Source organism: Octopus sinensis, linkage group LG11 (assembly GCF_006345805.1).
Source record: "Octopus sinensis linkage group LG11, ASM634580v1, whole genome shotgun sequence".
NCBI classification, from domain to species: Eukaryota; Metazoa; Mollusca; class Cephalopoda; order Octopoda; family Octopodidae; genus Octopus; species Octopus sinensis.
In genome coordinates, this window is record NC_043007.1 from 8,355,893 (window position 1) to 8,383,480 (window position 27,588).

At 39.9% G+C, this 27,588-nt stretch overlaps 1 protein-coding gene across 3 annotated transcripts in view; it reads right to left on the bottom strand.

Annotated features, from left to right (window-relative positions):
* Positions 1-27,588, bottom strand: part of LOC115217523 (digestive organ expansion factor homolog) — a 55,593-nt gene that overhangs the window by 8,496 nt on the left and 19,509 nt on the right. For 2 of the 3 annotated variants that reach the window (XM_029787247.2, XM_036507053.1), the window contains 11 exons: positions 18,111-19,190; positions 16,845-16,936; positions 14,455-14,547; positions 12,920-12,977; positions 12,150-12,202; positions 11,301-11,386; positions 9,460-9,637; positions 7,067-7,142; positions 6,338-6,491; positions 3,575-3,671; positions 592-677 (listed from right to left, as the gene is read on the bottom strand). In XM_029787247.2, coding sequence (XP_029643107.1) covers positions 592-677; positions 3,575-3,671; positions 6,338-6,491; positions 7,067-7,142; positions 9,460-9,637; positions 11,301-11,386; positions 12,150-12,202; positions 12,920-12,977; positions 14,455-14,547; positions 16,845-16,936; positions 18,111-19,190 — 2,053 coding nt within the window. The remainder of the gene's footprint in view (positions 1-591; positions 678-3,574; positions 3,672-6,337; positions 6,492-7,066; positions 7,143-9,459; positions 9,638-11,300; positions 11,387-12,149; positions 12,203-12,919; positions 12,978-14,454; positions 14,548-16,844; positions 16,937-18,110; positions 19,191-27,588) is intronic. The other variant, XM_036507054.1, reaches the window with a different exon arrangement.

Genomic DNA, 27,588 nt, shown 5'->3' on the forward strand with positions numbered 1-27,588 from the left:
CCTATCATAACTCCAGGCAGAGTTTTTGGCACACTAAACTAATGCTATTTTCAAACTATATATTTAATGAATAAATAACAAAATCTATTTTGTAATGTTCATCAGCACGGCAACATGGTTGTTCTGTAGGAACCGAGATATGTATCATCATCATCATCATCGTTTAACGTCAGCCTTCCATGCTGGCACAGGTGGGACAGTTTGACAAGAGCCTGCACCAGACTTCTGTAACTGTTTTGGCAGGATTCCCTTCCTAACACCAACCACTCAGCAGAGTGGACTTAGTGCTTTATCGACTGCAGACTGTATCAAGTAACCAGCTGGAGGAGGCGTCCACCTGGGGTTAAAATGGTAGTAACGTGAGTTCCTACAGAACGGCCATGCTGAAGTGGCAATTAATATATAGTTACTACTTTTATCTCTTATCAAGATTTCCTGATCAGCTGCTTTGCTCCTTGCAAAATCTATTTTAATCAATAAAAATATCTAAGGCAACAGGTTCCTTATTTACATTTGATAATACATTTTGGATTCTTTGAAGAATCTTTAAAAACAAGCAAAAACAATAAAGAGTGAAATAAGGAAACATACCAACTGTTGAGGGCCCAAGCTCTCACTCTGGAAAAATCACAGCCATGGGAATCTTTTGGTTGGAGATGTAAATGATCCATAATATACTGTCAAATATAAATAAAATAGATTTACATAATTTTACTGGTTTTAGTTATGGGTGGTGGCTGAGCTGGAGCATTTCTCCCTCAATAAGTTTTTTTCTGTTCATCAAGTTGCCTGCATAGCTCAGTCAGTAGAGCATCAGACTTTTAATCTGAGGGTCACAGGCTCATGTCCCTCAACAGGCGTATATTCATTTTCCCCCTGAACTGGTGACACATAAAAGACACCCACTAAACTCTTGGAGTGATTGGTGTTAGAAAGGACATCCAGCCACAGAAACCAAGCCAAAATCAGACTGGAGCTTGGTGCAGCTTTCCAGTTCCAGTGAAACCATCCAACCCATGCCAGCATGGAAAGCAGACACTAAATGATGATGATGAGCATCAACCCCGTTCCTTATTTGTTTGGTATTTTCACTTTTTCTTTTGAATGTCTAAATCACAAAGTGATTCAATCTAATGCTCTCTCTCTCAAACACACACACACAGAGGCATAGCTGTACAGTTAAGAAGTTAGTTTCCAAGCTGCATACTTTCAGGCTTGGTGCCGTTTCATGGCATCTAGAGCAAGAGACTTCTATTATAGCTTCAGGCTGACCAAATCCTTGAGAGTGGATTAGGTAGACAGAAACTGAAGGAAGTCTGTCGAGTGTATATGTCATGACTCTTAATCCCCATCATCTTAATGTCCAGTTTTCTACGCCTGCAGGGGTCAGATGAGATTTATTGGGGCACTCTTCCTACAGCCAGATGCCTTTCCTATTGTCAACCCATACCTGTTTCCAAGCAAGGTAATATTTTCCTATGGTTTTTGCAGAATACTGGAAATGAATGACATTTACAGTATTAATGTCAAGACATGGAGGCACAAACACACACACAAAATGGGCATCTTTCAGTTTCTGTCCACAAAACCCGCTCATAGCACTTTGGTCAGACCTAGGGTATAGAAGACACTTGCCCAAGGTTCCACTCAATGGAACTGAACCTGGAATCAAGCCTCTTACTACACAGCCACAACCGTGCCTTTCGTGTTGTTTAATAGACTGGGAGATTACCACATCATCATCATCATCATCGTTTAACGTCTGCTTTCCATGCTGGCATGGGTTGGACTGTTTGACCGAGGACTGGCGAACCAGATGGCTGCACCACGCTCCAATCTTGATCTGGCAGAGTTTCTACAGCTGGATGCCCTTCCTAATGCCAACCACTCCAAGAGTGTAGTGGGGGATTTTTACGTGCCAGTCAGGTGGTACTGGCAACGACCTTGCTTGAATCTTTTACACATGCCATCGGCACACCTTCCTTGAAAACAGGTGACGGGTGGGGTTATCAGGAAGGGCATCCAACTGTAAGAGATTCCGTCAATGGTAATTGTTCAATCAATGTTGGTGATGATCATGAGATGAACTCAGAGCATGAAGACTTCAATGCCAGTAACTCCACCCCAAACCCTACCTCACCGTGGATATGAACCTACAATCCACACACTAACAGTCTAGATTGTTATTCACTCACCTCAAATTACTTGACTAGATTTGATTCTAATTAGTAAACAGATCTAAAGAATTTCATTTCCTAACCATGCAATTTCAGGCTCAGTCCCACTGTGCGACACCCCAGGCAAATGTCTCCTACTGCAACCCTGGGCCAAACAAAACCTTGTGAGTAGATTTTTTAGACAGAAACTGAAAGAAGCCTTTTGTGTGTAAATGCGTGTACCTCCTTGTCCTGACATTGCATGATAGTTGTAAATGTATGTCAATGTCATTCATTTCCAATCTTCATAGGGAAATTATTAGCTTGCTTGGAATCAAGTGAGGGTTAATGACAGGAAAGGCATCTGGCAGTACGAAATTCGCTTCAATGGATTTTGCCTGCTCTACGCAACTGGATGTTAAAAACAATAATCAGATCTCCGTAAGCCACTTTTTTAACAAAGAGTACCCAGTAGTTTGTTCATCTGATCTACTTGCTCATTGCAGTGAGATCTTAGTGGCTGAGTATTCCCGACATACTCTTGGGCAGAATCAACATGACACAGTGACAAGGCTGGACATTTAAAATACATGTACAATCCATCCAACAATTTCCATTTCCTCTAATTTCACCAAATGAGGTGCGGATCAACCTGGGTCAATGAGAAATGACACTTACCCAAGATGCCACGCATTGAGATTGAACTCTGTACCTTGTGATCGATAAGTGAAAGCAAACCTCTTGCCAATTTGGCCACAGTGTGTTGAGGTACAGCACCTACATCAGAGGCAGACTGTAAAAGGGAGAGTAAATCACCTCTTCACCTGCAGACTAGGGTGGTACCATGGGCAGGGGATAGCAGCCCCTTAGTCTCTTGTACCAGGGATATGAAGACGTCGGAACTGACAAGGCAGAGGAACCCTAGACGAAAGGCTTAAAAGATTATAGCAGCCAAGTCTAAGATCGTTACCAACAGAAATGATTAGGCATCAACTAACAAACACGCTGCTTCTGCAGGGTAGCCTTATTGTTGACCATGCTTGTTACACTCTTGTACACCACTTGGTATTTGGTTTTGAGGCCCAGAGAAGTACTTTGGTGGTGGGGGATGACACCAACTGTCTTACTGTCCAAGGAGTTTTGTTGCTGACCAGAACAATCAACATTGGCCTGTGATGAACAGCCACCGCTGCCAATGTCTGGGCGATAGACCAGGAATGCCATCAGTTTATGCCTGTATTCCAAACAGACATGGGTTGGATGGTTTGAAAGGATCCGACAACCCAGAGGTCTCCAGTGCCTGCTTTGGAAAGGTTTCTACAGCTAGATGACCTTCCTAATGCTGACCACTTTACAGACTGGACTGGATGCTGGAGTTCAAAAAAGATAAAATGAAATCAATATAAAAAATATCTTACCAATATATGTTCCCAGTTTTGCATCAGGAATATATCAGTTTGGTCAAGGATTAATATTTCAATAGATGACAGAAAATCAAATTCTTTCTTTGATTGGCTGCAAAGAGTAAAAAAAGAAAAAAGAAAAATCACAAATAATAAAAGCAAAATCCTATTCGAAAACAGAATTTTTTGGTTTTCATTTCTTACAAATCACAGTTCTAGATTTCAAAGAAACTTCTGAAGGACAGAATCACAATCGAAGAATGAGGCATATTGCATTAGGCAAGGTATCAGGATATGTGCCAGTTTGATGGGGGGGGGGGGGGTATGTGTGCAGATGAGGGCCCAGTGGCCTAGTAGTTAGTGGGGTGCACTCACAATTGCAAGATCAGGAGTTCCATTCTTGAGCAGAACCTTTCAGCTCATGTTGCTCGGCAATCACTTCAACATGTGATGTGTGGCACATGGGGCACCTCTACATGTTATGTCGATTTGAGAGAGGCAGGGAGCTTAGGTGCAGCAAAAACATTTGCTCACTATAAGCAAATCACTTGTGCAGGTTACTCAGCAAGATGTTGCAGAATCCTTTTCCTCAGGCACAAAAGTATGTAAATACATTAATTTGGAATAAATGAAAGAGATTCTAATGGCTAATGAAGGACAAGGAAACCTGAAATTTTAAAATTGGGAAATAAGTACAAGTCCAGGGAGATTGATTATGTTTTAGTTCTTAGTTATGAAAGGAGGCAATGCCCATGACCCTTTAAAGGGCCTCTGAAATGGGTGAGATCTTTTAGTGAAGGGGGAACGGCAGTGTCCTGGACTTTGTATAGAACCTCTGAGACTGATGGTAGGGGGGAAGTTAATTCCAAGCTGAAGGCCCAGCCGAAATGCTTGCAATAAAGTAGGATGTGTTAAAGTCACCCAAGGTATTGGGTGGGCGTGCTAAACTGGGTAAAGGGTTAAAGCTATCATCCATGATGGGACTTGATCACAGAGTATAAAGAGCTGGAATGAACACAGTAAGGGGTTTTTGATTGAACTTCCTTACACTTCTGCCAATCCACTGCTCTGCATTTTCACCAACCTCGAATGAATAAAAAGCAAAGCAGACTTCAGAGAGATTTCGATTCAGAACAAATATCTGAGTCACTCTACCAAACTCTGCCAATCTGCAGCCTTAATGTTAGTCTGCTACTTTTAGAACATGGAACAGGATACCTTGTGCTATGTATTCCAGCTCTCTGCATTCTGAGGGGAAATGCCAGTGATGATAGTGGTGCCATTTTATGGGGAGATCTGTTTGCATGGGCAACTGTTGCAGTGCAAAAATTCTTTATCCAGGTTTGTATCTTGGGGGAGGAACTATCCTGGTGGAGATACCCAACAGATGACAAAGTTCTTCTACTGCATGTCACCTTAAGTAAGTGATTAAAATCTAGTGAGTGTGGCAGATGAAAGCTTGGGTAGAAGCTTGTCAAATCTGTATACATCATCCTTATTTTAAGGTCCACTTTTCCATACTTGGAGGGGTCAGACAGAATTTATTAAGGCAGATCTTGTGGCTGGATTCCCTGCCTCTCACCTGTTTCCAAACTAAGAAAACATCTCCCCATGGCCAGACATCTTTCTCACAGAAGATCAGAAATAAACTTGTATTATGCTAATGCTTGTAAAGTAGTTGGCATCAGGAAGGGCATCCAGCCATAAAAACCAGGAAAAACAGACAGTAAAGCCGGGTGCAGTCCTCTGGATTGCTAAACACCTGTCAAACTGTCCAAGCCATGCCAGCATGGAAGATGGACGTTAAATTATGATGATGTTAACACAAGGGTACACATACACACACAATGACTTTCCTTCAGTCTTTGTCTATGAAATTCAATAACAAAGCCTCGTCTGACCAAGTGGCTACAGCCCTTGGCCAAAGTTCTGTGCATATATTTGCATGTATTTTTTTGCAAAATATTAACCACTGACTTCATTTACTATTTCTTCATTCGGATATTCCATGTGAAACTATATTATATAATATGGCGAGCTGACAGAAACATTAGCACTCTGGGCGAAATGCTTAGTGGTATTTCGTCTGTCTTTACGTTCTGAGTTCAAATTCCACCAAGGTTGACTTTGATTTCCATCCTTTCAGAGTTGATAAATTAAGTAAGTACCAGTTGCGTACTGATGTCGATCTAATCGACTGACCTCTCCCACCAAATTTCAGGCCTGGTGCCTAGAGTAGAAAAGTATATTATACAATGTGTCCTTCCTGTTGAGGGAGATTTAACTGCTGTTTCTAGGAAGTCAAGTGACCACACAGAAGAGCCTTCATCAAACACATTTCAGCTGGGACTATACAATTTACTTCAGTACTAAATTTCTTTATGGTCCATTTTCAGACTGCTACCCAAAATATTACAAACCACTTAAAGTCAAAGAAGTATTTTCACCCTTCAGCATTTAGATTACTCTCAAATGCAATATTTTATTTACAACCCATGCTAGCATGGAAAACGGATGCTAAATGATGATGATTGTTTTAGAATAATCCTGCATTCTCTTGTAGCTTTGAGATTTTGATGATGTGATTATTTATATTTAAAACAATATTGTAGGGTAGGTGTGAGAGGCTGGATCTGGCTGGGTTGGACATAAAACAGGTTGACTATTTGGACCAGATATGGTTCAGTTTAAATGCTAAGGGGTTGATATACAGCAAGTCTTTATGGTGTAACAATTTCTGAAAGAAAAACCCTGTATAAGAATGAACAAAATACATACGTTTCACCGATGACACTGCGCAGACCGAGAGGGGAACCAATGATAATATCAGAGGAGTAGAATTTGGTGTAAATCTGCAGTTTTTTTTGAGATATGCCTAAACCAATTTTGAAATGATCATCAATATTTCCTGCAAATGTTGCCACATAATCTTCTGAAAAAACAAAACCTCAAATATATTATGTAAGGCTAAGGCATAGCCATGCGGGTAAGAAGCTTACTTTGCAATCATGAGGTTTTAGGGTTCGATCCTGTTGCACAGCACCAGGCTGTGAAGATTCTCTTGTGAGTAAATTTGGTAGATGGACTGTGTGTGCATGTCCCCTCATACCACTCACCAGCCAGTGTTAGTTTGTTTGCATCCATGTCAATTGTTTAGCTAAAGTAAGTAGTGGGGTCTATTTGTCAAACTAAACCCTTTGAGACGGTGCCCAAGCATGGGCACAGACTGAGACGAGTAAGAGATAAAAGATATAATAAAAAAAACTGTACATGCTGGCATCATAATAAAGGAATGACACACTGAATAATATAGACATTCTTAACAAGATAAGATGGTCACAGCTGGAATGTCTTTGACGACAGCTCTGCTTAGCTGAGGCTGAACTGGGGGCTAAACAACAAACACTTTCTTTATAAAAAGAATCTTAACAGATACTGAACAATAAGGAAACCTTTATCTCAAAGCAGCAGAAAACAATAATGGTAAAAGGATAATGGAACACTAACCTGGTTTATTAGAAAAGTTATTAACATCTTGTGAAGAATATTCGGAAAAAAATCTCTTTTTATTGTCCGTTTGTGACTGAAAAGGAGAAGAGAGATAACTTTAATCAACAGCTTTTGGATTTTCGCTTTTGCTTTTGTGGCTGTGTGGTTGAGAACCTTGTTTTCCAGCCATGAGGTCCCAGGTTCAGTCTTACTGACCAAAGCCTTTTGAGTGGATTTGGTAGATGGAAACTGAAAGCCTGCAACATGTGTGTGTCATCATCATCATCATCGTTTAACGTCCGTTTTCCGCGCTAGCATGGGTTAGACCGGGGTCTGGGAAGCCAGGGGCTGCACCAGGCTCCAGTCTGATCAGGCAGTGTTTCTACAGCTGGATGCCCTTCCTAATGCCAACCACTCCCAAGTGTAGTGGGTGCTTTTTACGTGCCAGGGGAGTCTGGCAGCGGCCACGATCGGTTGGTGCTTTTAACGTGCTACCGGCACGGAAGCCAGTCAAGGCGGTGCTGGTATCGGCCACGTTCGGATGGTGCTTTTTATGTGCCACCGGCACAGGTATCACAACTACTATTTCCATTGATATTTATTTCGATGTTCATGTACTTGACTCAATAGGTCTCCTCAAGCACAGTGGGATGTTCTGGAATCCAAGGTACTTTGAATGGGCAGGGGCTATGCGGAACTGGTGCAGGAAGCAGCCCGTGTATGAACAGGTGACATTAAATGATGGATGTAAACAAGCATCACCATCACACATGTGAAAACAATTCCAAATCTGGGGAAACTTTATGTTGCTTGGAAACAGGAAGAGCAGCATCTGGCTGTAAAAAACTCTGCTTGACCAATGCAAACAGGGAAAAGTGGACATTAAACGAAGAGGATTCAGAAGATTTGGGAGTGAGTGGGGATTAAACAACCAAGGGATTCAGGAGCCATAGGGTCAACTCCACCGCAGATGTTTTGCTTTCTAAACAGAGCAGAAAACATAATTTTGTACAGGTTTAGGTAATCTGAAAATAAGGAAGAGAATCTTGAGGAATTCTGTTCTGGGTTTGTTTCTGCTGTGTCACAATTCTTCCTCAATCTTCTTTTATCCGCTTAGGCCAATCTGTGTGGTTTGAAGCAAAAGTGACTGGCACCTAGGGGTTTCCTCTCAGAGACTTTGCCGCCACCCCAGTACCTTCCGTTTTGTCACAGTGACCAGTGGATATTTTACCGTATTGTTTCAGGCAGTTGGTGATCCAATAAGTTATTGGAACTGAAGACCCTGCCCAGAACACCAGTCTCATTAATAGCATGAGTTTCATATTGACGGCATCTATTCACACCCGGATTTCTCTGTTGGTAAAGAACTTATCATTCCACTGACTGTTGAGAATGGCACGGGGGCAAAATGCTGGCAGAAGTGTTCAATAAGATTTAAGTGGTAACAGTGGGTAACCCTAACCCTAAGTCCTGCACAGGAGAGGGATTTTGTATAACCTGCCAAATGTACATATCATCATCATTAACACCCGCTTTCCATGCTAGCATGGGTTGGACTGTTTAACCGAGAACTGCACCAGGCTCCAATCTAATCTGACAAAGTTTCTACAGCTGGATGCCCTTCCTAATGCCAACCACTCCGAGAGTGTAGTGGGTCTTTTTACATGTCACCAGCACGAGGGCAGGTCAGGCAGTACTAGCACTGACCATGCTTGAATGGTGCTTTTTACGTACCAACAGCTTGGGACCCAACCAGGTGACACTGGCAACGACCACACTTGAGTGGTGTTTTTTACGTACCACTGGCATGGGGCCAGTCAGCCAGCCAGCACTAGTATCGACCATGCTCAGATGGTGCTTTTTGCGTGCCACCAGCATGGAAGCCAGTCAGGTGGCACTGGCAACGATTAAGCTCAAATGGTGCCTTTTATGTACCACCGGCACGGAACCAATCAGGCAGCACTGGCATCAACCACGCCCGAATGGTGCTTATGCTATGCAAAGGAAGCCCCTTACAATAGTTGTTCTGTCCTGAGACGTGGCAACATCAAAGAAGTCCAGGAGGGCCCTTTAGTTTTGCCAAAGACATGACAAGCTTATAAAAAAAAAAAAAGCAAGAGCATGATGAACCCCATCACCAAATGCCTGGGCAGAACTCAAAGCATGCCAGCATCAAAAACACAGGTAAAATGAAAATGATGAAGGTCGTCCAGCTGTAGAAACACTGCCAGATCAGATTGGGGCCTGGTGCAGCCTCCTGGCTTCCCAGACCCCAGTCAAACTATCCAACCCATGCCAGCATGGAAAACGGACGTTAAACGTTGACGTAACAATGAAATTGATTTTTAAAGCTTTAAAAAGACAAAAACAAGTCATGATCCCAAATGCTGACCAAAAAACAGGGAACTTACTTTGTCACTTGTTAAGATTTTGATGAAGTTTGATACAATTCGGCGAGCTGTCTCACGAAACGGAACAATAATCAATACTTTGGGCCGAGTTATTCCTTGGTCAGGGTATTCCTCTGTTCCATCCCGACATGCAGCAGCTTTTTGTTTTAAATTATTAGCTGTTACTTTTAGCCGACTCCTATCAGGGAATGAAATTAATAACAATAATAATAATAATAATGAAGATGACAAGAATGATGAATTAATTTGACATAATACAAGACTTGGGGTACTTTTGATAGCAAACTTCACATGCATAGGGGTAGTCAGAGATCCCCTTCAGTCATGAATGACCATGGGATTGCACCTAGAAAGTTACCCTCCGAGGCACAAGTCCGAGCAAGGTTGTTTATGGAAGACCAGCAGTCACCCATGCATACCAGCCTCCCATCTCCACACCACTGATGCTACCCAAGGGAAAGGCAAAGGGGCCGATACAACTTGGCATCAGTGATGTTGCAACTCATTTCTACAGCTGAGTGAACTGGAGCAACGTGAAATAAAGTGTCTTGCTCAAGAACACAACACGCAGACACTGAGCCATGCGCCTTCACACAGAGGTAGTAAATACTAAGATATGACGTAAAACTGATCCACTCAAATGTCTAGAAGGCTCCCTCGAAGTAATCGATAGATTTTGTTACATAGGTCACCTAATTAGATGTGTGGATGTGGATGTGTTCAGAAAGTATTTTAGCACCAGAATGGGCTGGAAAACGTTTAGAGAGCTTATTTCTTCTGCCAGTAATAAACGGTTTCTCTCTGAATGAAAGGTAGAATGTATGAAGGCTGTTTAACAAACTGCGATGTTCTATTGGAGGCTCATGAAGACTGTTGACAAGTGAAGCAAGCAGGCCCTGTTGGATGGGTAATGCTAACACAAGTCATCACCATCATCATTGTTTAATGTGTGGCTTCCATGTTGGCATGGGATGCATGGTTCCATGTTACCATGGGATGCAGGTTTACCAGGATCTGACAAACCAGAGAACTGCATCATGCTCCAATGTCTGCTTTAGCATGGTTTCCATTCCTAACACCAACCATTTTACAGAATGTACTGAGGGGGCATTTTACATAGCACCAGCAGGGCCATCAAGTAATTCTCGAGACAAAGACCTTTCAGGGTGGGGGGGAGGTGCAGTATTGAGGGAAGTGGCTTCACCAGGTGTTGAGAGATACACGAAATACATATATATATATATGTATGTGGCTGTGCGGTATGTAGCTTGCTCACTAACCACATGGTTCTGGGTTCAGTCCCACTGTGTGGCACCTTGGATGTCTTCTACAATAGCCTCAGACCAACCAAAGCCTTGTGAGCGGATTTGGCAGATGGAAACTGAAAGAAGCCTGTCATATATATACACGTGATCCTTTCAGTTGAAGAGCAAAGGCTTGAAAAATAAAAGACTTTCTCACGTTCCCGAGCATTAAACTAATACACCTGTCTTCGCCTTCTGTTTCATTCTGTAAATTTCAATTATATATATATATATATCTCATCATCATCATCATATTATATATACATATATATGTATATGTATGTGTGTGTGTTTGTCCCCATCATCATCGCCTGACAACCGATGTTAGTGTGCTTATGTCCCCGTCATTTAGCAGTTCGGCAAAAGAGACTGACAAAATAAGTTCTAGGCTTACAAAGAAGAAGTCCTGCAGTTGATTTGTTTGACAAAAGGCAGTGCTCCAGTCTGGCCACAGTCAAATGACAAACACATAAAAGAATATACATTAATTTCTAGACACTGATGTATAGAATGAAAGATTTTGTATTAAATACTTACTTCAAAGTATGGTTCAAAACGTGAAGACAGTAGGCCATTTCAATAGGTTTTTGGTTTTTATAAGTTTTCTCTGAGTAATAAATATCCTAAGAAAAAGAAATTAGAAAAACGAGTTAACGTTCTGAAAATATAAACATAACGAAGAACAAATAAGAAAAAAGCCAGGGAGGGGAAATTTTATGAGGTCACAGTCTGCCAAAAAGACAAAACAAAAACATCTATTAAATCTCTATTGTAATTAAAAAATGAAGGACACACATTGGCTAACGTAGTCTTACAGGATTGGTCGAGAATGCAAACCAATAAAACGTACTAATTAAGGACATAGTGCTGCCACTACATAGAACCGTAAACTGTGCCAATGAGAGCACCAGCAGGTCTTCATTCAAGCTGCTAGAAATAACAGCCAAAACCTAAAGGGTATCTTCATTCCATTTGTTTTTAAAAAAGCAGAAGTTAGAAACTGATTTATTGGTTTGGAAATGTCAACAAATACCATTGTCTGAAGCACAGAATGTAAACAAATACACACAACAGGCTTTGTACAGTTTCCAACCACCAAATTCCTTCTCAAAGTATTGGTTCTCGTGAGACTATAAAAGAAAATGCTAGCTCAAGGTGTCGAGCATTGGAGACTAAACTTGAAATCAGAGAGTTGCACAGCCATGCTTGTATCTATCTATCTATCTATCTATATGTATATCTTTATGCATGCACACACACACACCACACACACACACACACACACCACACACACACATTAGCTTACTGTAATGCTATCTTTTCATCAACTCATCAGCTTGATTAATGTAAATGAATATAAAAACTAAGGCAACATTAAAAACTTACTTGATAAGAATACATTCTGAGAAATAATTCAACTTGACTTGCAGAATAGACACCTTGTGGGGGGAAAAAAACAAAGAAGAACAATTTGTGGAGATTTCGAGTTAGCTGATAAAAATAATAAAGAAGCTTTTCAAGAACACAGAAAATAGATAAACTTTGGAAATGGAATTTCACCAAGTAAAGGAATCTAACAATTGCAATATTGACTAATTTTTGTTGGATGTTTATTGATAACCCTTCAACATGCAGATTACTAAATCATGTTTAATAGTTATTTATCCACATTGTTCTTTAATTAATCATGTATTATGATGTAGCTTTGAGATTTTGACGATGTGGTCATATAATTTTTCAACAACATTGTGGAGTAGGTGTGAGAGGTTGGATAAGACTGCTAAAGGGTTAAGGGAAGCATGCGCTATACGGTTTGACAAAATTCTTCTAAGTACTGAAGTTTGTTAGGTGGGTGGGCTGTGAAGTAAAGGGAAAAGACACAGAGTTACAATGAGAGAGGAAATAACCAAATCTCCCTCAAACCATCATACTCTTCTATCTTTAAAACAAAAAAAACAAATATCTGATAATGCAGTCCTAAATGTATGAAGAGATGAAATGGTCAGATATGGAATACTTAGGACCATAAGGACTCAATCACTGACCTTTGCCTAAACAATAATTATTGTCTTTACCTTCACATCAAGATACTATATATATACATATCTACATTTGTATACAAGATATTGAACTATTAAGAGACATGTAAAAATTACCTTTTTCATCATCAGTGACCAAAGACTTTAGATTTTCAATAGGAATGCGCTTCTTTATCTGAAATGATACATGTTCACTACGTAGAGATTATATCTTGAGAAAGAACCGTCGCACGTGCGTGTGCATACCATGTCAAAGCAGACAGCAGAGCTTGGTGAAGTCTTCCGAGTTGCCAGTTCCTGTAGAACCATCCAACCAACACCACAAATGAAAATGGAGGTTAAATGATGAGGCGTTTGTAATTCCCCCACTTTGGATGTTTCTACACAATGACTCTTTGGTGATGTTTGCATGGATTCTTCTAACATGAACGCATGCCTGCGATTCTTGACTTGTTGCTGATTTTTGTAACCAAAGAGACCATTCCTACAGAATCATCTGTTTCCAGTTCTAGGCACATAAAACTCTGGCTGTCTGCTGTTCAATAGACTCAAAGATTATTGACTGACTCGTTGGAAACAAGATAGATTTAGCAACAGAAAGGGATTGCAGCTTAACAAACTCTGTTCCAAATGACCCATGACCCAAGCATGGTGAAGTAGATGTTAAAGCAACAATGACGAAACAGCCAGACAATTAGGTGTCCAAGTGCGACCAATGCTCCGTTTCCAGGGAAAGTAAATAATTATTTCATACACGTTTCTGTTAGTTTTATTTTGCTTTATAAGTTTGATGGATATCCATTTGCAGCAGTGTGCACCACACAAACAAGGTGCAAGAATAAATAAAAAACAACAACACAAAGACAAAGTTAAAAAAACAAACAAAAGAGTATATTAGGCTTCTCATCATTTAACACTCACTTTTTCATACTTGCCAGAGTCAGATGAGGATCATTTAAGGCAGATTTTCCACAGCCAGATGCTCTTCCAGCCACCAACCTCCACTAGTATTCAACCAAGGTAGTATTCTCCAACACATTTGCACAGAATATTGGATATGACTGTCACTGCTTGTATAACAACGAAATCCTGTAACATCTATCATGCGATGCCAAGACAAAGAGATACAAAAGCACATATCACACACACGATTGGCTTCTTTCAGTTTCCATTTACCAAATCCACTCACAAGGCTTTGGCCAGCCCAGGTCTATAGTTGAAAATACTTGCCCAAATTGCCAGGCAGCAGGACTGAATCTGGAATCATGTGGTCGGGAAGCAAGCTTCTTATCACACAGCCAGGCCCGTGCCTCCTCATCTCGGCATCATGAACCAGTATTGTAAAAGTGGCATCATTGGTTTCCAGAGTTCCATGAAAACATGTCCAGTTCTGAGGAAATATTAGTTTGCTTGGAAACAAGCCAACTGAGGGTCGGTAGCAGTAAAGGAATCTGACTATAAAAATCCTACCTCAATGAATTCCGCTTGATTCGCATGAGCTTGGAAAATGGACATCAAGACAATGACGATGAACCAGCATTAGTTTAGACTTCAAATATATGTTTAGGCTCAAACAACAACAACAACAATAAACAAACCAAAACTGCATTGTTTAAAAAAAAAAAAAGGAATTAATGTGTGATAACACTTACATGTAGATCATCAAACGATACTTTGGAAGGTTTTGGGACATTAGCCTTTAAATTATCACAATTCCAAACATGTAAACATTTCCCTATGTCAGTCTGAAATAGTTAAGAAACAATAATACAAAATTCCACAAGGAGAAACAGAAATATTTACAGCATTACATAAATTATTTTTCACCATATCTTTACATTTACCATTCCCAACAAGATTCCACAAATTCATATACGTCCATAAATAGAGAGACAGACAGACAAGTGATGCATCATGGGTAATGATTTTGATGTACTTGTGTATATTATCATGATTGTAAAATATGTCCTTTAAGTTTTAAGAAACTCTTAGCTCCTTTGGTATGAACCTGTTTGAGACTGCCCTTGGTTTAATGATATAAATTTCCTATTACACAGTAATTTTAATTAAAATTCCCATCAATACGTTGTGTGAAGTTAGGTTTCAAACACCAGGTTAATAAATAGTAAAATTATTCTACTGAATTCAATATTTTCAAAATTAACAAAAGTACTGTATTTCGACAGAAATATGGAAACAAAAGGGTTAAAGAGTGGTTGGCACTTAACTCTGGTTTCACAGCACCAAACAGGTAAGAGACGAATCTCTTCTGAACAGGATACCAATCTGTCCAGTCTATGATACAAGTCACATCATCATTTAGCATCTACTTTTCCATGTTTGCATTGTCCAGAAAGAATTTGTTGAGGCAAAGTTTTCTATGGCCAGAAACCCTTCCTATTGTCAACCCTCACCGGTTTTCAAGCAAGTAAAGTTTGCGAGTTTGGATATGTTGAGATGATTTTATCATGGCACCAGTACTAGAGCCATGTCTTTGACTATACTACTTCCTCTCTTGACTCTGTTAGTTCAAGGTTGTGAGACGAAGAGGAGATGGCAGCGAGAAGAGAGAGTGATGTCAGCTGGACCAAGATGTGTGCACACACGTGCACAGTTAAAAAAAAATTGCTTTTGATGAACTTTTTTTTTTCTTTTCGTGTGAGTGGTTAAATATGTTTTTTGCAGAATATTGGAAATGAATGACACATGTATGACAGTGATAAATATTATCCTGCTTGGAAACAGGAAGGACATCCATCTGTAGAAAATCTGCCTCAGCAAGTTCCACTTGACCCATGCAACCTTTTAAAAGTGGATATTAAAATGATGATGATGATGATGCTGTGAGGAGAAACAGTCTAATAGTTCACATAGAAACCTTCTCAGATAGAAACTATGTAGTTTGCAGTTTTCAGTTCCGTTCCTTTATTCTATAAGCCCAGATTCTGTTGAAGTTGCTTTTCGTGTCCTTTAATTTTTCGTTTTGCTATGGTTCAATCAGTGGAGAAAGGGGAGTGTCCATGCGATTTTTGAAAGGTCTCCAAGACAGGTGGGGAGGTCTAATTTGATTTCCTAAAATGGTGGGAAACTCCATTCAGGGCACTAAAAAGCCAGATAGCAGTGTTAAATTAAGTGATGATTAAATCTATACCACTGACAAATATCTGATAGGTTCTCACACATTTTCTGATAACCAAATTCCATTCCAAGGGCTTGAGTTGACTTCGGATTATGGTAGAAGCCATTTTACCCAAAGCACTGCACTGTGAGAACCCAGATCTCTTTTATTAAAAACAAACTTCTTTCCTACACAGCTATCTCTGCACCTGAAGGAGGTAATAAAATTAATACCATCCATGTACCAAGTTAAATCAATTAGGCGGAGTTTTCCCTTAAAAGCAAGAAAAGAAAAAAAAAAAAACTTCATTAAAAGCAACTTTTTTTTAACTGTGCACACATCTTGGTCCAGCTGACATCACTCTCTCTTCTCGCTGCCATCTCCTCTTCATCTCACAGAGTCAAGAGAGGAAGTAGTATAGTCAAAGACATAACTCTAGTATTGGTGCCATGATAAAATCATCTCAACATATCCAAACTCGCAAACTTCGAGATAAGATTTTGGTACAAACCACTGTCTGTTACCTCTGGCACTGTTTTTAACGGCCATGTCCATGCGGCCCTCAGAGCAATGTTGTTGCTGACTGTTTAGCCCCCAGATCAAGCTAGCCTGAGCAGATCTACAAACAATTTCCAGTTATGATCATCACCACATCATATTTTTAGACATTATTCAACACATCCTTCCATGATTTTCAGAATGAGATTTGGTTGCCATCTCTAGCCTGTCAAGTTGCTATGTGGCAGCCACAGAGCAACATAGTTTATTATTGTTAAACTGTGACAACATGTAATTAAAAATAAAAAAAAGGGGTTAACTATAGGGGACAAATAACTCACCCCGGGAAAATTACGGAAACCACTGACACAAGAACTTGTAGCTAAGATATGTGCCCCATGGAAGATAGAAATAACTTAACATTACCCGTACAGTCTTCTTCTGCCAACCTTCACCAGCTTCTAATTTTTTAACAGAGGACTCTGGTATTAACTGTTCAAAGTGAACAATAAATGGATCTAGACAGAAAAAAGAAAAGCATTTTAACATCAAATCTTGTTTAAAATAAGTATGGACTAAAAGATTAGGTTACTATGTTGTTTATTATTAATTCTTATTCATCCATTAAACTTTAGGCACATTTATTATTTACTGAAATACAAAGCTATGGAGCTAAGAAATCTGCTTCCCAACCACATGGTTTTGGGTTCAGTCCCACCAAGTGGTACCATAGGCAAGTTTCCTGTACGAAAGCCCTGGGCCATCCAAAGGCTTGAGCGGATAGATTTTGTTGGCTGGAACGGAGAGAAACCTGTCGTGAGTGTGGGTGTGTGGATGCATTTGTACCTCCTTGTCTTGACATTGAGTGATAGCTGTAAACAAGAGTCACTACCACACAAGCAGTGTCGTTTGTTTTTAATCTTCCATGGAAACATATCTGGCCTTGGGGAAATGTTACCTTAGAAACAAATTTTATTCTAGGTGTTGCTTCCTAATCATGTGGTCTTGGGTTCAGTTCTAATACAGAGCACCTTGCACAAGCATTTTTCATTACAGCCCCAGGCTGACCGAAACTATAAAGAAGCCTGCTGTGGCCAGGCTGGAGCACCACCTCAAAGGGTGTTAGTCGAAGAAATCAACTCCAGAACTTATTCTATTGGTCTGTTTTGACGAACCACTAAGTTACAGACATAAGCACACCAGTATTAGCTGTCAAGCGATGGCGGGACACACACATGCAAACACATACACACATGACAGGCTTCTTCCAGTTTCCATCTATCAAATCCACTTACAAGACTTTGGCCAAGCTGAGGCTATTGTAGAAGACACATGCCCAAGGTGCCACGGAGTGGGACTGAGCCTGGAACCATTTGGTTGATAAGCAACCTTCTTACCACACAGCCTATATATATATATATATGTGCATTTGTGTCTGTTTTTGTCCCACATTATGGCTTGACAGTTGGTGTTGGTTTGGTTATGTCCCCATAACCTCTCAATTTTGCAAAAGAGAGCAATAAAACAAATACCAGGCTTAAAAATAAGTAACTGAGGCCGATTTGTTTGACTGAAACCCTCCAAAGCATTGCCCCAGCATGGCCACAGTTGAAAGACTGAAACAATAGATAAAAAAACATGTGTGCCCAATGAGAGGAGTTAAAGAAGCACCAGCAGAAAGCAACCTCCTACCTTTCCCACCTGGGGTCACGTCAGGCATGGCTGGGTCTTCCAAATTGTTAGCCGGGTCATCACAGTCAGAATCATTTTCTGATGCACAGGAGTCATCGCTGCCATCACTTTCGGCCAAGACATCATCATCAGCATCATCACTATTTACATCTGTGTCATTTTCATCCTCTTCTGCACCACTGTCATCGTTTTCCTCCTCCTCCCCATCTGCCTCAACACTGCCAGCTTCTTCCTCCACTTCCCCGTCCTCATCTCCCTCAACACTACCAGCTTCCTCATCTGCTGTATCACCACCAGCCTCTTCTTCCTCATCTGCCACATCACTACCAGCTTCTTCCTCCTCTGCTGTATCACCACTAGCCTCTTCCTCCTCATCAGCCACATCACTACCAGCCTCTTCCTCATCTGCTACATCACTTCCAGCTTCTTCCTCATCTGCCACATCACTACCAGCCTCTTCCTCCTCATCAGCCACATCACTACCAGCCTCTTCCTCCTCATCAGCCACATCACTACCAGCCTCTTCCTCCTCATCAGCCACATCACTACCAGCCTCTTCCTCCTCATCAGCCACATCACTACCAGCCTCTTCCTCATCTGCTACATCACTTCCAGCTTCTTCCTCCTCATCACTACCAGCCTCTCCCTCCTCCCCTTCTTCCTCATCTGCCACATCACTACCAACTTCTTCATCCTCTTCTTCCTCATCTGCCACATCACTACCAACTTCCTCCTCCTCTCCTACCACATCACTACCAGCTTCCTCCTCCCCTGCTACATCACTTCCAGCCTCTTCCTCCTCCCCTTCTTCATCAGCCACATCACTACCAGCTTCCTCCTCCTCTTCTTCCTCATCTGCCACATCACTACCAGCTTCTTCATCCTCATCTGCCACATCACTACCAACTTCTTCATCCTCTTCTTCCTCATCTACCACATCACTACCAACTTCCTCCTCTTCTCCTACCACATCACTACCAGATTCTTCATCTGCATCCTCCTCTGCCTCTCCACTATCATCATGCTCTTCTGCTTCTTCATCCTCTGGCTCTGAATCCTCTTCAGTTTCCCCATCAGAATCTAAAAAAAAGAAAAAGAAAAAAGACCATCAAAACCTGCAAAAATAAAGATTTCTGATGCACAAGGCATGGGTGTGGCTGTGTGGTTAAGAACTTAGCTTCCTAACCACATGGCATTTGGATTCAAACTTACCTGGCACCTTGGGCAAGTCTCTTGTCCTACAACCCCAGGAAAACAAAGCCTCGAGTGGATTTAGTTCACAGAAACTGAAAGATGCTCACCACACAAATTTTATATATATATATATATATATATATATATATAATTATACATACATACATACAACCCTTGATTCAATAACACTAAGTATAAACTGTATACTTGGAATGACCAATTTTAAATACTATTAGATTTTACTCATAAGGTATTGGAATCTTATATGTATACCTTTCTGCCTAAAAAAATGGATCTACAAATGCAATATCCCTACATATGTCACATCTATTTTCTTTTATTTCCTCCACCTCACTCTCTATTTTATATCTTATCCAAATAAACTATTTCTTAACCATCCTCTCACACCGTCTCTGATGAAGGGATATAATAAATATCTTGGAAACGGCTGTAAGACCATCTACCTATAAATGTTCTAAAATCTACACAGCCTTGGTTTTTTTTATCTCATTACAAAAAAATTTATACATACATACATGCATATATATATATATATAGTTGTTATTATGCAAAAGTGTCCTAAGTTCAAAACGTTGCTTTTTCAAAAGACGAAACAATAGTTTCACCATTCCGTTTCTTTTTACATTAGCAACAATTTCAGCTGAACTTTGTTGGGGGCATAAAATCGTAACTCCATGCATGAATGATATTTTCAGTCAGAAATATTTTTGCAAAACTGTCATATGTGGGACTTACTACACTCTTGAAAAATGCTAAACTGTTGCACTACACTTTGACAACTTTTGATATCTTGGCATCTGAAGCAGCCAGAGATACAATAGTTTGACCAAAAGAAGCAGCTATTGCAAGCAAAATTAAATATCAACTCACTCCCTCCCCAAAACTTGCTGGCCTTGGGTCAAAAATTTGCTTCAACAAACTCTGTCTGATCCACACAAGAATGGAAGTTGATGACACAATATACACAGAAATATCACCAGTATCACAATAATGTGTTTCCATGCTGACACAGGTAAGACAGGTAAGACAGGTAAGACAGGTAAGACAGGTAAGACAGGCAAGGCAGCATCCAACAGGTCCAAGAACACCATCGTTTCTACAACCAGATGCCCTTCCTAGAGCCAACAACCTTACAGAATGGACTGGGGGCTTCTTTTTTTTTTTTTGTAATACCGGTACTACCCAAGTCGCCATGCAACTTGTAAGACGACGATCCCCTTTGCACTGAGTAAAGGAGAAGGTGGGTCTACACTAAGAGATGAGGAGTCATTATGCAAGAGAAAGAGGGCCAGAACAGATTTCTTTTTGTAGAGGAACTGGGAAGGGCTGGAAGGAGATAAAATAGTAATAGTGAGGTTGGGGGGGGGGGGTGAAAGGTTTTATACTTCATAAATAGGAATTCCAAGGAATCATTACCAACATGTGCTTAAAAGAAATCACACATAGCACCTGGAAATTAATAGTTGTTGGCATAAATACAACATTATGCAAAATTGGTTTTATAGTTCTATATTTCAGAGATGAGAAATTATGCACATTATTTACATTATTTACATTTGACGGATATTTGTCCTCATCTTATTTGGTGTTAACACGTTTCGGCTGATATACCCTCCAGCCTTCATCAGGTGTCTTGGGGAAATTTTGAACCTGGGTTCTCATTCCTAAGGTATTTTTCAATGTTACTGTTATTATTAATCTAATATTTTTCCTATCCTTTCTTAATACTGATTCCCATAGATTTATAAACCCCACAAAATTCACTCCATAATTGCTCACGGGCATACGGCGTAGTGGTTAAGAGTGCGGACTACAAACCCCAAGATTCCGAATCCGATTCCAGGCAGTGACCTGAATAATAACAACAACATCGAAAAATACCCTAGGAATGAGAACCCAGGTTTGAAATTTTCCCAAGACACCTGATGAAGGCTGGAGGGTATATCAGCCAAAACGTGTTTACAACAAACAAGATGAGGACAAATATCTGTCAAATGTAAATAATGAAAATTGGTTATATTGGGTAATTAGGAAATGATTGTAAACAAATGATTTAATCACTCCATTCTTTGATATTTGTCATTTTACACACACACATATATATATACAGACACACATACTTCAATCTACCAGTACCTTCCACTGACCATTCTCCTACGCACATGGGTAGGCAGACACAAGAGTCACTCCTACTTCATTCTTCCTTGACCTTAAACGATACTAAGCCCAACCACAAACATAGATTAACAGCAACAACCACACACACACACACGTGCTATCATTACACACATACACACACACAGACCCGCATGTGCACGCACATATCCACACTTACACACACACACTCTGTCTTTGAAAGAAATTTTTCTTCACCCATTCCCTTCCGGTCATTCAAAATGTGACCGTGTGTGTATCGCTGGCGATTTTTTTCCTCCGTTCTCCCTTCCTTGGATCTTTCCTTTTCCTTTGTTTCTGATGAAGAGCTCCGCTTGAAACGTTAAATCCTCCTTGTTTCTTTTCTTTCCTGAGCATTCAATAACACTATACTTGTTCTACGTCCTCGCGTTGTTGTGTTTTCATGTTTGGATTAACTATATATATATATATATTATATATATATATATATATATATATATATGTATATATATATGAGTATATAAGGATAACTTATCAAGGTGGGTATTGTATGAGCACTCAATTATAATCCATGTTCCAGATAACCACTTTGAGTAGTGAGGATTACCTAGGATTACTGAGGGTGAGCAATCCCACTGTAATCCATCCTGAGTTCACTGGATTATGAATATTTGGGGAGTGTAAATCCAAGATAATTACAATGAATACGGAGACTGGTACATGTGCATATTTTTTGCTCTTATTTTTACAGCTTAAATCGTTTACATATGACCGACACGTGTTTCTGCTGCATAGAGAATTAGCAATGACATTTGCATCCGTCTATTTCTAATTCTGCACCTTTACTTAAGGTCTGTCAACAGACCTTGAATGTGGTTTGAAGTGAACTTCGTGTGGTTAACATAGGTTACAATGGTTTTTAGACAGACAAAAAGAAAGGGACGGGGAAACGAAGACATCCGATACGGCGATAGAAATGACTGCGTGACTGACCTCATCCCAACCTTAAGTAGCAATCAATATTCTCATTAAATCGAAATATCTTTTTTATAAATCATAGCATGCAGAAACAGCATATTATCTAAAACTCGTTTACACACAGAATTTTCAAATTGCCATCATAAATTAGTTCCTTATAACACACATCTAATTTAATTTGATTTTATTTCACTTCATTTAGTACCCAGCTGTTGTACAAAACATTGAGAAATACACTTTGACCTACTTAAGCATCTAAGACTCTCAATTGCAAACTCAAGTTTGTCTTACGTATATATAGTTTAAATTTAAGGAAAACAAAGGACGAAGACAGGTGAGGGAACAACAAGCAAGTGTATTAGATTGATTGCTTGGGAAAAATGAGAAAGTCTTTGATGTTTTGAGCCTACGTTTTTGAGACAGAAAGGGTTGAGAAGAAAAAAGTGCACAAGTGTGCGTGTTTGTGCAAATGTTTTTGTGAGTGAGCTTAAAATTACGTGCCTTTGTGTGTGTGTGTATATGATATATACATATATAGGCGCAGGAGTGCCTGTGTAGTAAGTAGCTTGCTTACCAACCACACAGTTCGGGGTTCAATCCCACTGTGTGGCACCTTGGGCAAGTGTCTTCTACTATAGCCTTGGGCCAACAAAAGCCTTGTGAGTGGATTTGGTAGACGGAAACTGAAAGAAGCCTGTCGTATATATATGTGCGTGTGTTGTGTGTATTTGCCCTCCCACCACCACCACCATCACTTAACAAACGATGTTGGTGTGTTTACGTCCCCGTAAATTTAGCAGTTCGGCAAAAGAAACCGATAGAATAAGTACTAGGCTTACAAAGAATAAGTTCAGGGTTTGATTTGTTCGACTAAAGGTGGTGCTCCAGCATGGCCAGAGTCAAATGACTGAAACAAATAAAAGTATATATATCATCATCATCATCGTTTAATGTCCGCTTTCCATGCTAGCATAGATTGGACGATTTTGACTGAGGGCTGGTGAGCCAGATGGCTGCACCAGGCTCCAATCTTGATCTGGCAGAGTTTCTACAGCTGGATGCCCTTCCTAATGCCAACCACTCCGAGAGTGTAGTGGGTGCTTTCTACATGCCACCGGCAAGAAGGCCAGTCAGGCGGTACTGGCAATGACCTCGGTCGAATCTTTTTACACATGCCAGTGAAGCGACGTTGGTAACGATCACGCTCGAATGGTGCCCCTTTACGTGCCACGGGTACGGAAGCCAGTTGGCTGCTCTGGCAACGATCACGCTCGGATGGTGTTCTTGGCACCCTACTAGCACAGGCATAAGTGCCAGTAAGGCGACGCTGGTAACGATCATACTCGAATAGCCGCTCTGTCAACGATCACACTCGTATGGTGCTCTTTGCACCCCGCTAGCACAAATGCCAGTCATCGAATAAACACACACACATGCACACACATATATATATATATACATGCATACATATATATATAGACATAAGTAAATCTAAATATAGGGTAAAAATTAAATATTATTTCTTACTAGTGGTCAGTGTGAGTAAAAATGTCCGTAGACTGCAAATATTATATGTGTGTATAAAAATTATAGATGAAGGGGAAAGCCACTGAGTGGTTTTCCAACATGCTAGAAATAGGAGTTAAATCCCTAACCTCATTTCAGCACGTTGAATATAGGCAGGCAGGACAATTTGAGAGAATTCAAAAATAATTAGCTATCCCCTTACTTCAAACTTTTGCCCTTAACAACTAAGAATGATTGAAGCCACTTTTCCCCTTGTGCAAGATAATATATATATATATATTATATTATATTACATGTGTGTATAAAAATATACACAAGGAGAAAAGGGGATTCGAAGACCTGACAAATGAAGTGAGTTCATGGCTCGCAGGACAGCCTGCTGTGCTGACCTTGGATCGTAGAGTGACCCCCTGTTCTTGAGGAGACCTGTTGAGTCAAGTTCATCAACATCAAAAATTCGAATGGTGATTGTAGTTAAGACACCAGTGCTGGTGACACGTAAAAGCACCGTTCGAGCGTGGCAGTTACTAGCATCCGTGTCGGTGACACGTAAAATCACCAACCGATCATGGACATTTGCCAGCCTGCTCTGGCTCCTGTGCCGGTGGCACATAAAAAACACCCACTACACTCACGGAGTGGTTGGCGTTAGGAAGGGCATCCAGCTGTAGAAACACTGCCAAATCAGACTGGAGCCTGGTGCAGCCTCCATGGCTTACCAGACCCCGGTCGAATCGTCCAACCCATGCTAGCATGGAAAACAGACGTTAAATGATGATGATGATGATATATATTATATTACAACGACCTCGAACACACAAGAGTAAACAAAAGAAACAGAGACAGGCAGAAACAAGGAAAATGTCACTTGTATTTGAACACTATACAAATATTCTTTTTAAAAAACTTTTCTTTTATCATCATCGTTTAACGTCAATTGTTACAGTTGAAAAAGTCTCAATGACTGAAACCAGAACTGAAATGTTTTTTATAAAATTATTTTAGCATTTCCTATCTTGACTTTTTTTTCCATATGTATATATATATATTTATATACACACATATACACACACACTAGCTGATTGACCCAGCATTGCTTGGGTTACTGCCGTCCTTATTCAGATTAGGAAACACATATAAAGAAATATTTTCATAATTATTTCAAAATATCTATATTTCATTTAAAAATATCCAAATTGTAGAATTTCAAACTGAAAATCTGTCAATGTAGAAGCAGCTCAGGGTAAACACTGTTCATTGGGTAATTTTTTGTTGGTCTCAAGATGAATAAATTGTTGCTGCTTCCAACTCACAAGCAAGCAACATAGAGTTGGCCATGGGAGGAGCATGTAGTAGAGAGATCAAGTCCAACTACCTTGAGGGATTGACCCTGAGATTTGTTGATTGAAATAACAAAACTTAGTTTGATTGGAAATGGAAATGGTATGAGAGGAATTTTTGGAATAAAGACATTCTCTCCTTTGTTATGATTGTTGCCTCTAGGACATGTGGCTTCATGGAAATAACAATTACACAGGTGAGATGGGTCAAGATTCTTAAGCAACGTAATGGGAGCACCCAGTTTTATTGTCAAGTTATGAGGTGGCATCCCAGTGGATTTAAGTGGGTTCAGAAATCCAACAGGGTATTGAACAATCTGATTTTGATCAACTGTTGTCAATTGATTGAAAAGTCATTTATGATGTATTTGTTAACTTTTGAAGAAGTTTATGATTGAGTTTATCAACCAATTCCTTAGTTGGAGCTAATAAAAGCTCTTTCACATAATTAGGAAACACTTTAGCCATAAGATCCGTAAGAGAAAGTATCAATTCACCGCATGTAATTTCACAGAGCTGAAGTCTTGAGTTGAATGTTAATATCCCGTTACCAATCTTAAGAACCAATCATCTTGTAGAAGTACTCCGATGTTGCTTGTAAGATGAAGTCTTTTCACGTGTCTCCAAATGTACGATTTTTTTTTTAAGCTTTTGATTCTTGGGGACAACTGGCAACGTCTGATGAAAATCCCCTGCAAGAAGAACTGTTACTCCTCCCATGAGCATGCTATTGTTCTTTTATGTCTCAGAGGATACGGTCAAGTAACTCTGGTGCTCCACGATGCACTCATCCCAAACAATGAGACAAGCTTGTTGGAGGAACTGTTGCCATTGCAGAGTTTTGGGAAATGATGCACGTATGAGATTCTTTCATTGCAAGGTTTAGAGGGAGCTTGAACATGGAATGAGCAGTTCTTCCCCCAGTTGAGGAGGGTAGCTGCAATACCAGAAGATGCAACACTGGAAGAAGGTTAGATTTTATTTCCACCCGTTTAAGATTGCAGGTGAAAGTGACAAAAAGATCTGCTTTTCCATTTGTCCTGGCAAATGTCATAGCATCTTGTGTTTGTTCATGCATATATCAAGGACCACCTGTGAATGATGATGGGAAGATTATGAGTTGCCCCACGTTTTGAATACCACCATCTGTCCTTTAGCCCTTAACTATTTTTTGATTGTGGTGAATGTAGAGTAGACGCTGACTCTCACCTTCAGCATAGACATCAACCAGGTATTGCTGAAATCAATACAGGTGTAATTGATTTGAATGTTCTGGTCTTAACATCAATTGTTAAGAATAGAAGGCATTCGATGACCCCCTTTTTTGTCTGTAATTGACTCTCCTGTTGCAGGTTCAATCTGTGGAATATTGAAATGACACCCATCTTGCCCATTCCACAGAATAAGAGGAAACTGCAGAGCATCATAGGAGGGATGAGTCTCTGAAACATGCTTAAGGCAATAATGAGAATGTCACGATTTTCGTGGGGATCACCTACCATAACGAAGGCTTCTTCATTAGATGTGAGCTCACTAAAACGGCACAAAATGTCCTTTACTATGGTTTACTATAAATGTAATGAATGCGGAAACACACACAGACACACAGACACTCATGAAATCGATAATACTGAAAACAGCAAAACGTACACACACAAAGTTCAAGCGAAATGAAATGTAGTCAATATAGGTGCAAAACATACTTTCTGTGGCATAGTTATGCTATAAAAACATCTTTTAGGGAATATTTCCAAAAGAAATATTCCAGCATTGGAAAGTCACCAATTTAGCAAAAATTACTAATCCATTGATATGCAAAAATATTAATCATATTTGGTAATGAAACCGATCTGAAAGAAGGGTCTTTATGAGAGTGAAGAATAAATAAAGAAGAAGAGCAGAGAGAAGAAAAAGGGAAAAGTTGAATCTGGTTGTAATCCTACCACTTTGATTGTGGATCTCTTTGGGACATTAAGTAAAAGACTAAGCCAAAATAGCGATTAGTGGATTAATCCTCTATAAAAAGAGGGGGGGAGGTTATAAGATGGTTAAATAAAAATATAAAAAAACCAAAAATAATAGTGGGATACGTCAAAAGGTTTTAGTCGGAATAAGGGTACCCCACAATTAATTTTTGTTTTTTTATTATTTATCCATCTTACCCCACCCTGTACAGAGAATTAACCCACTAATAGCTATTTTGGTTTAGTTTTTTTTTTACTTAACGCTCTAAAGAGATACACAAGCAAAATGGTAGGACTACAACCATATTCAACTTTTCC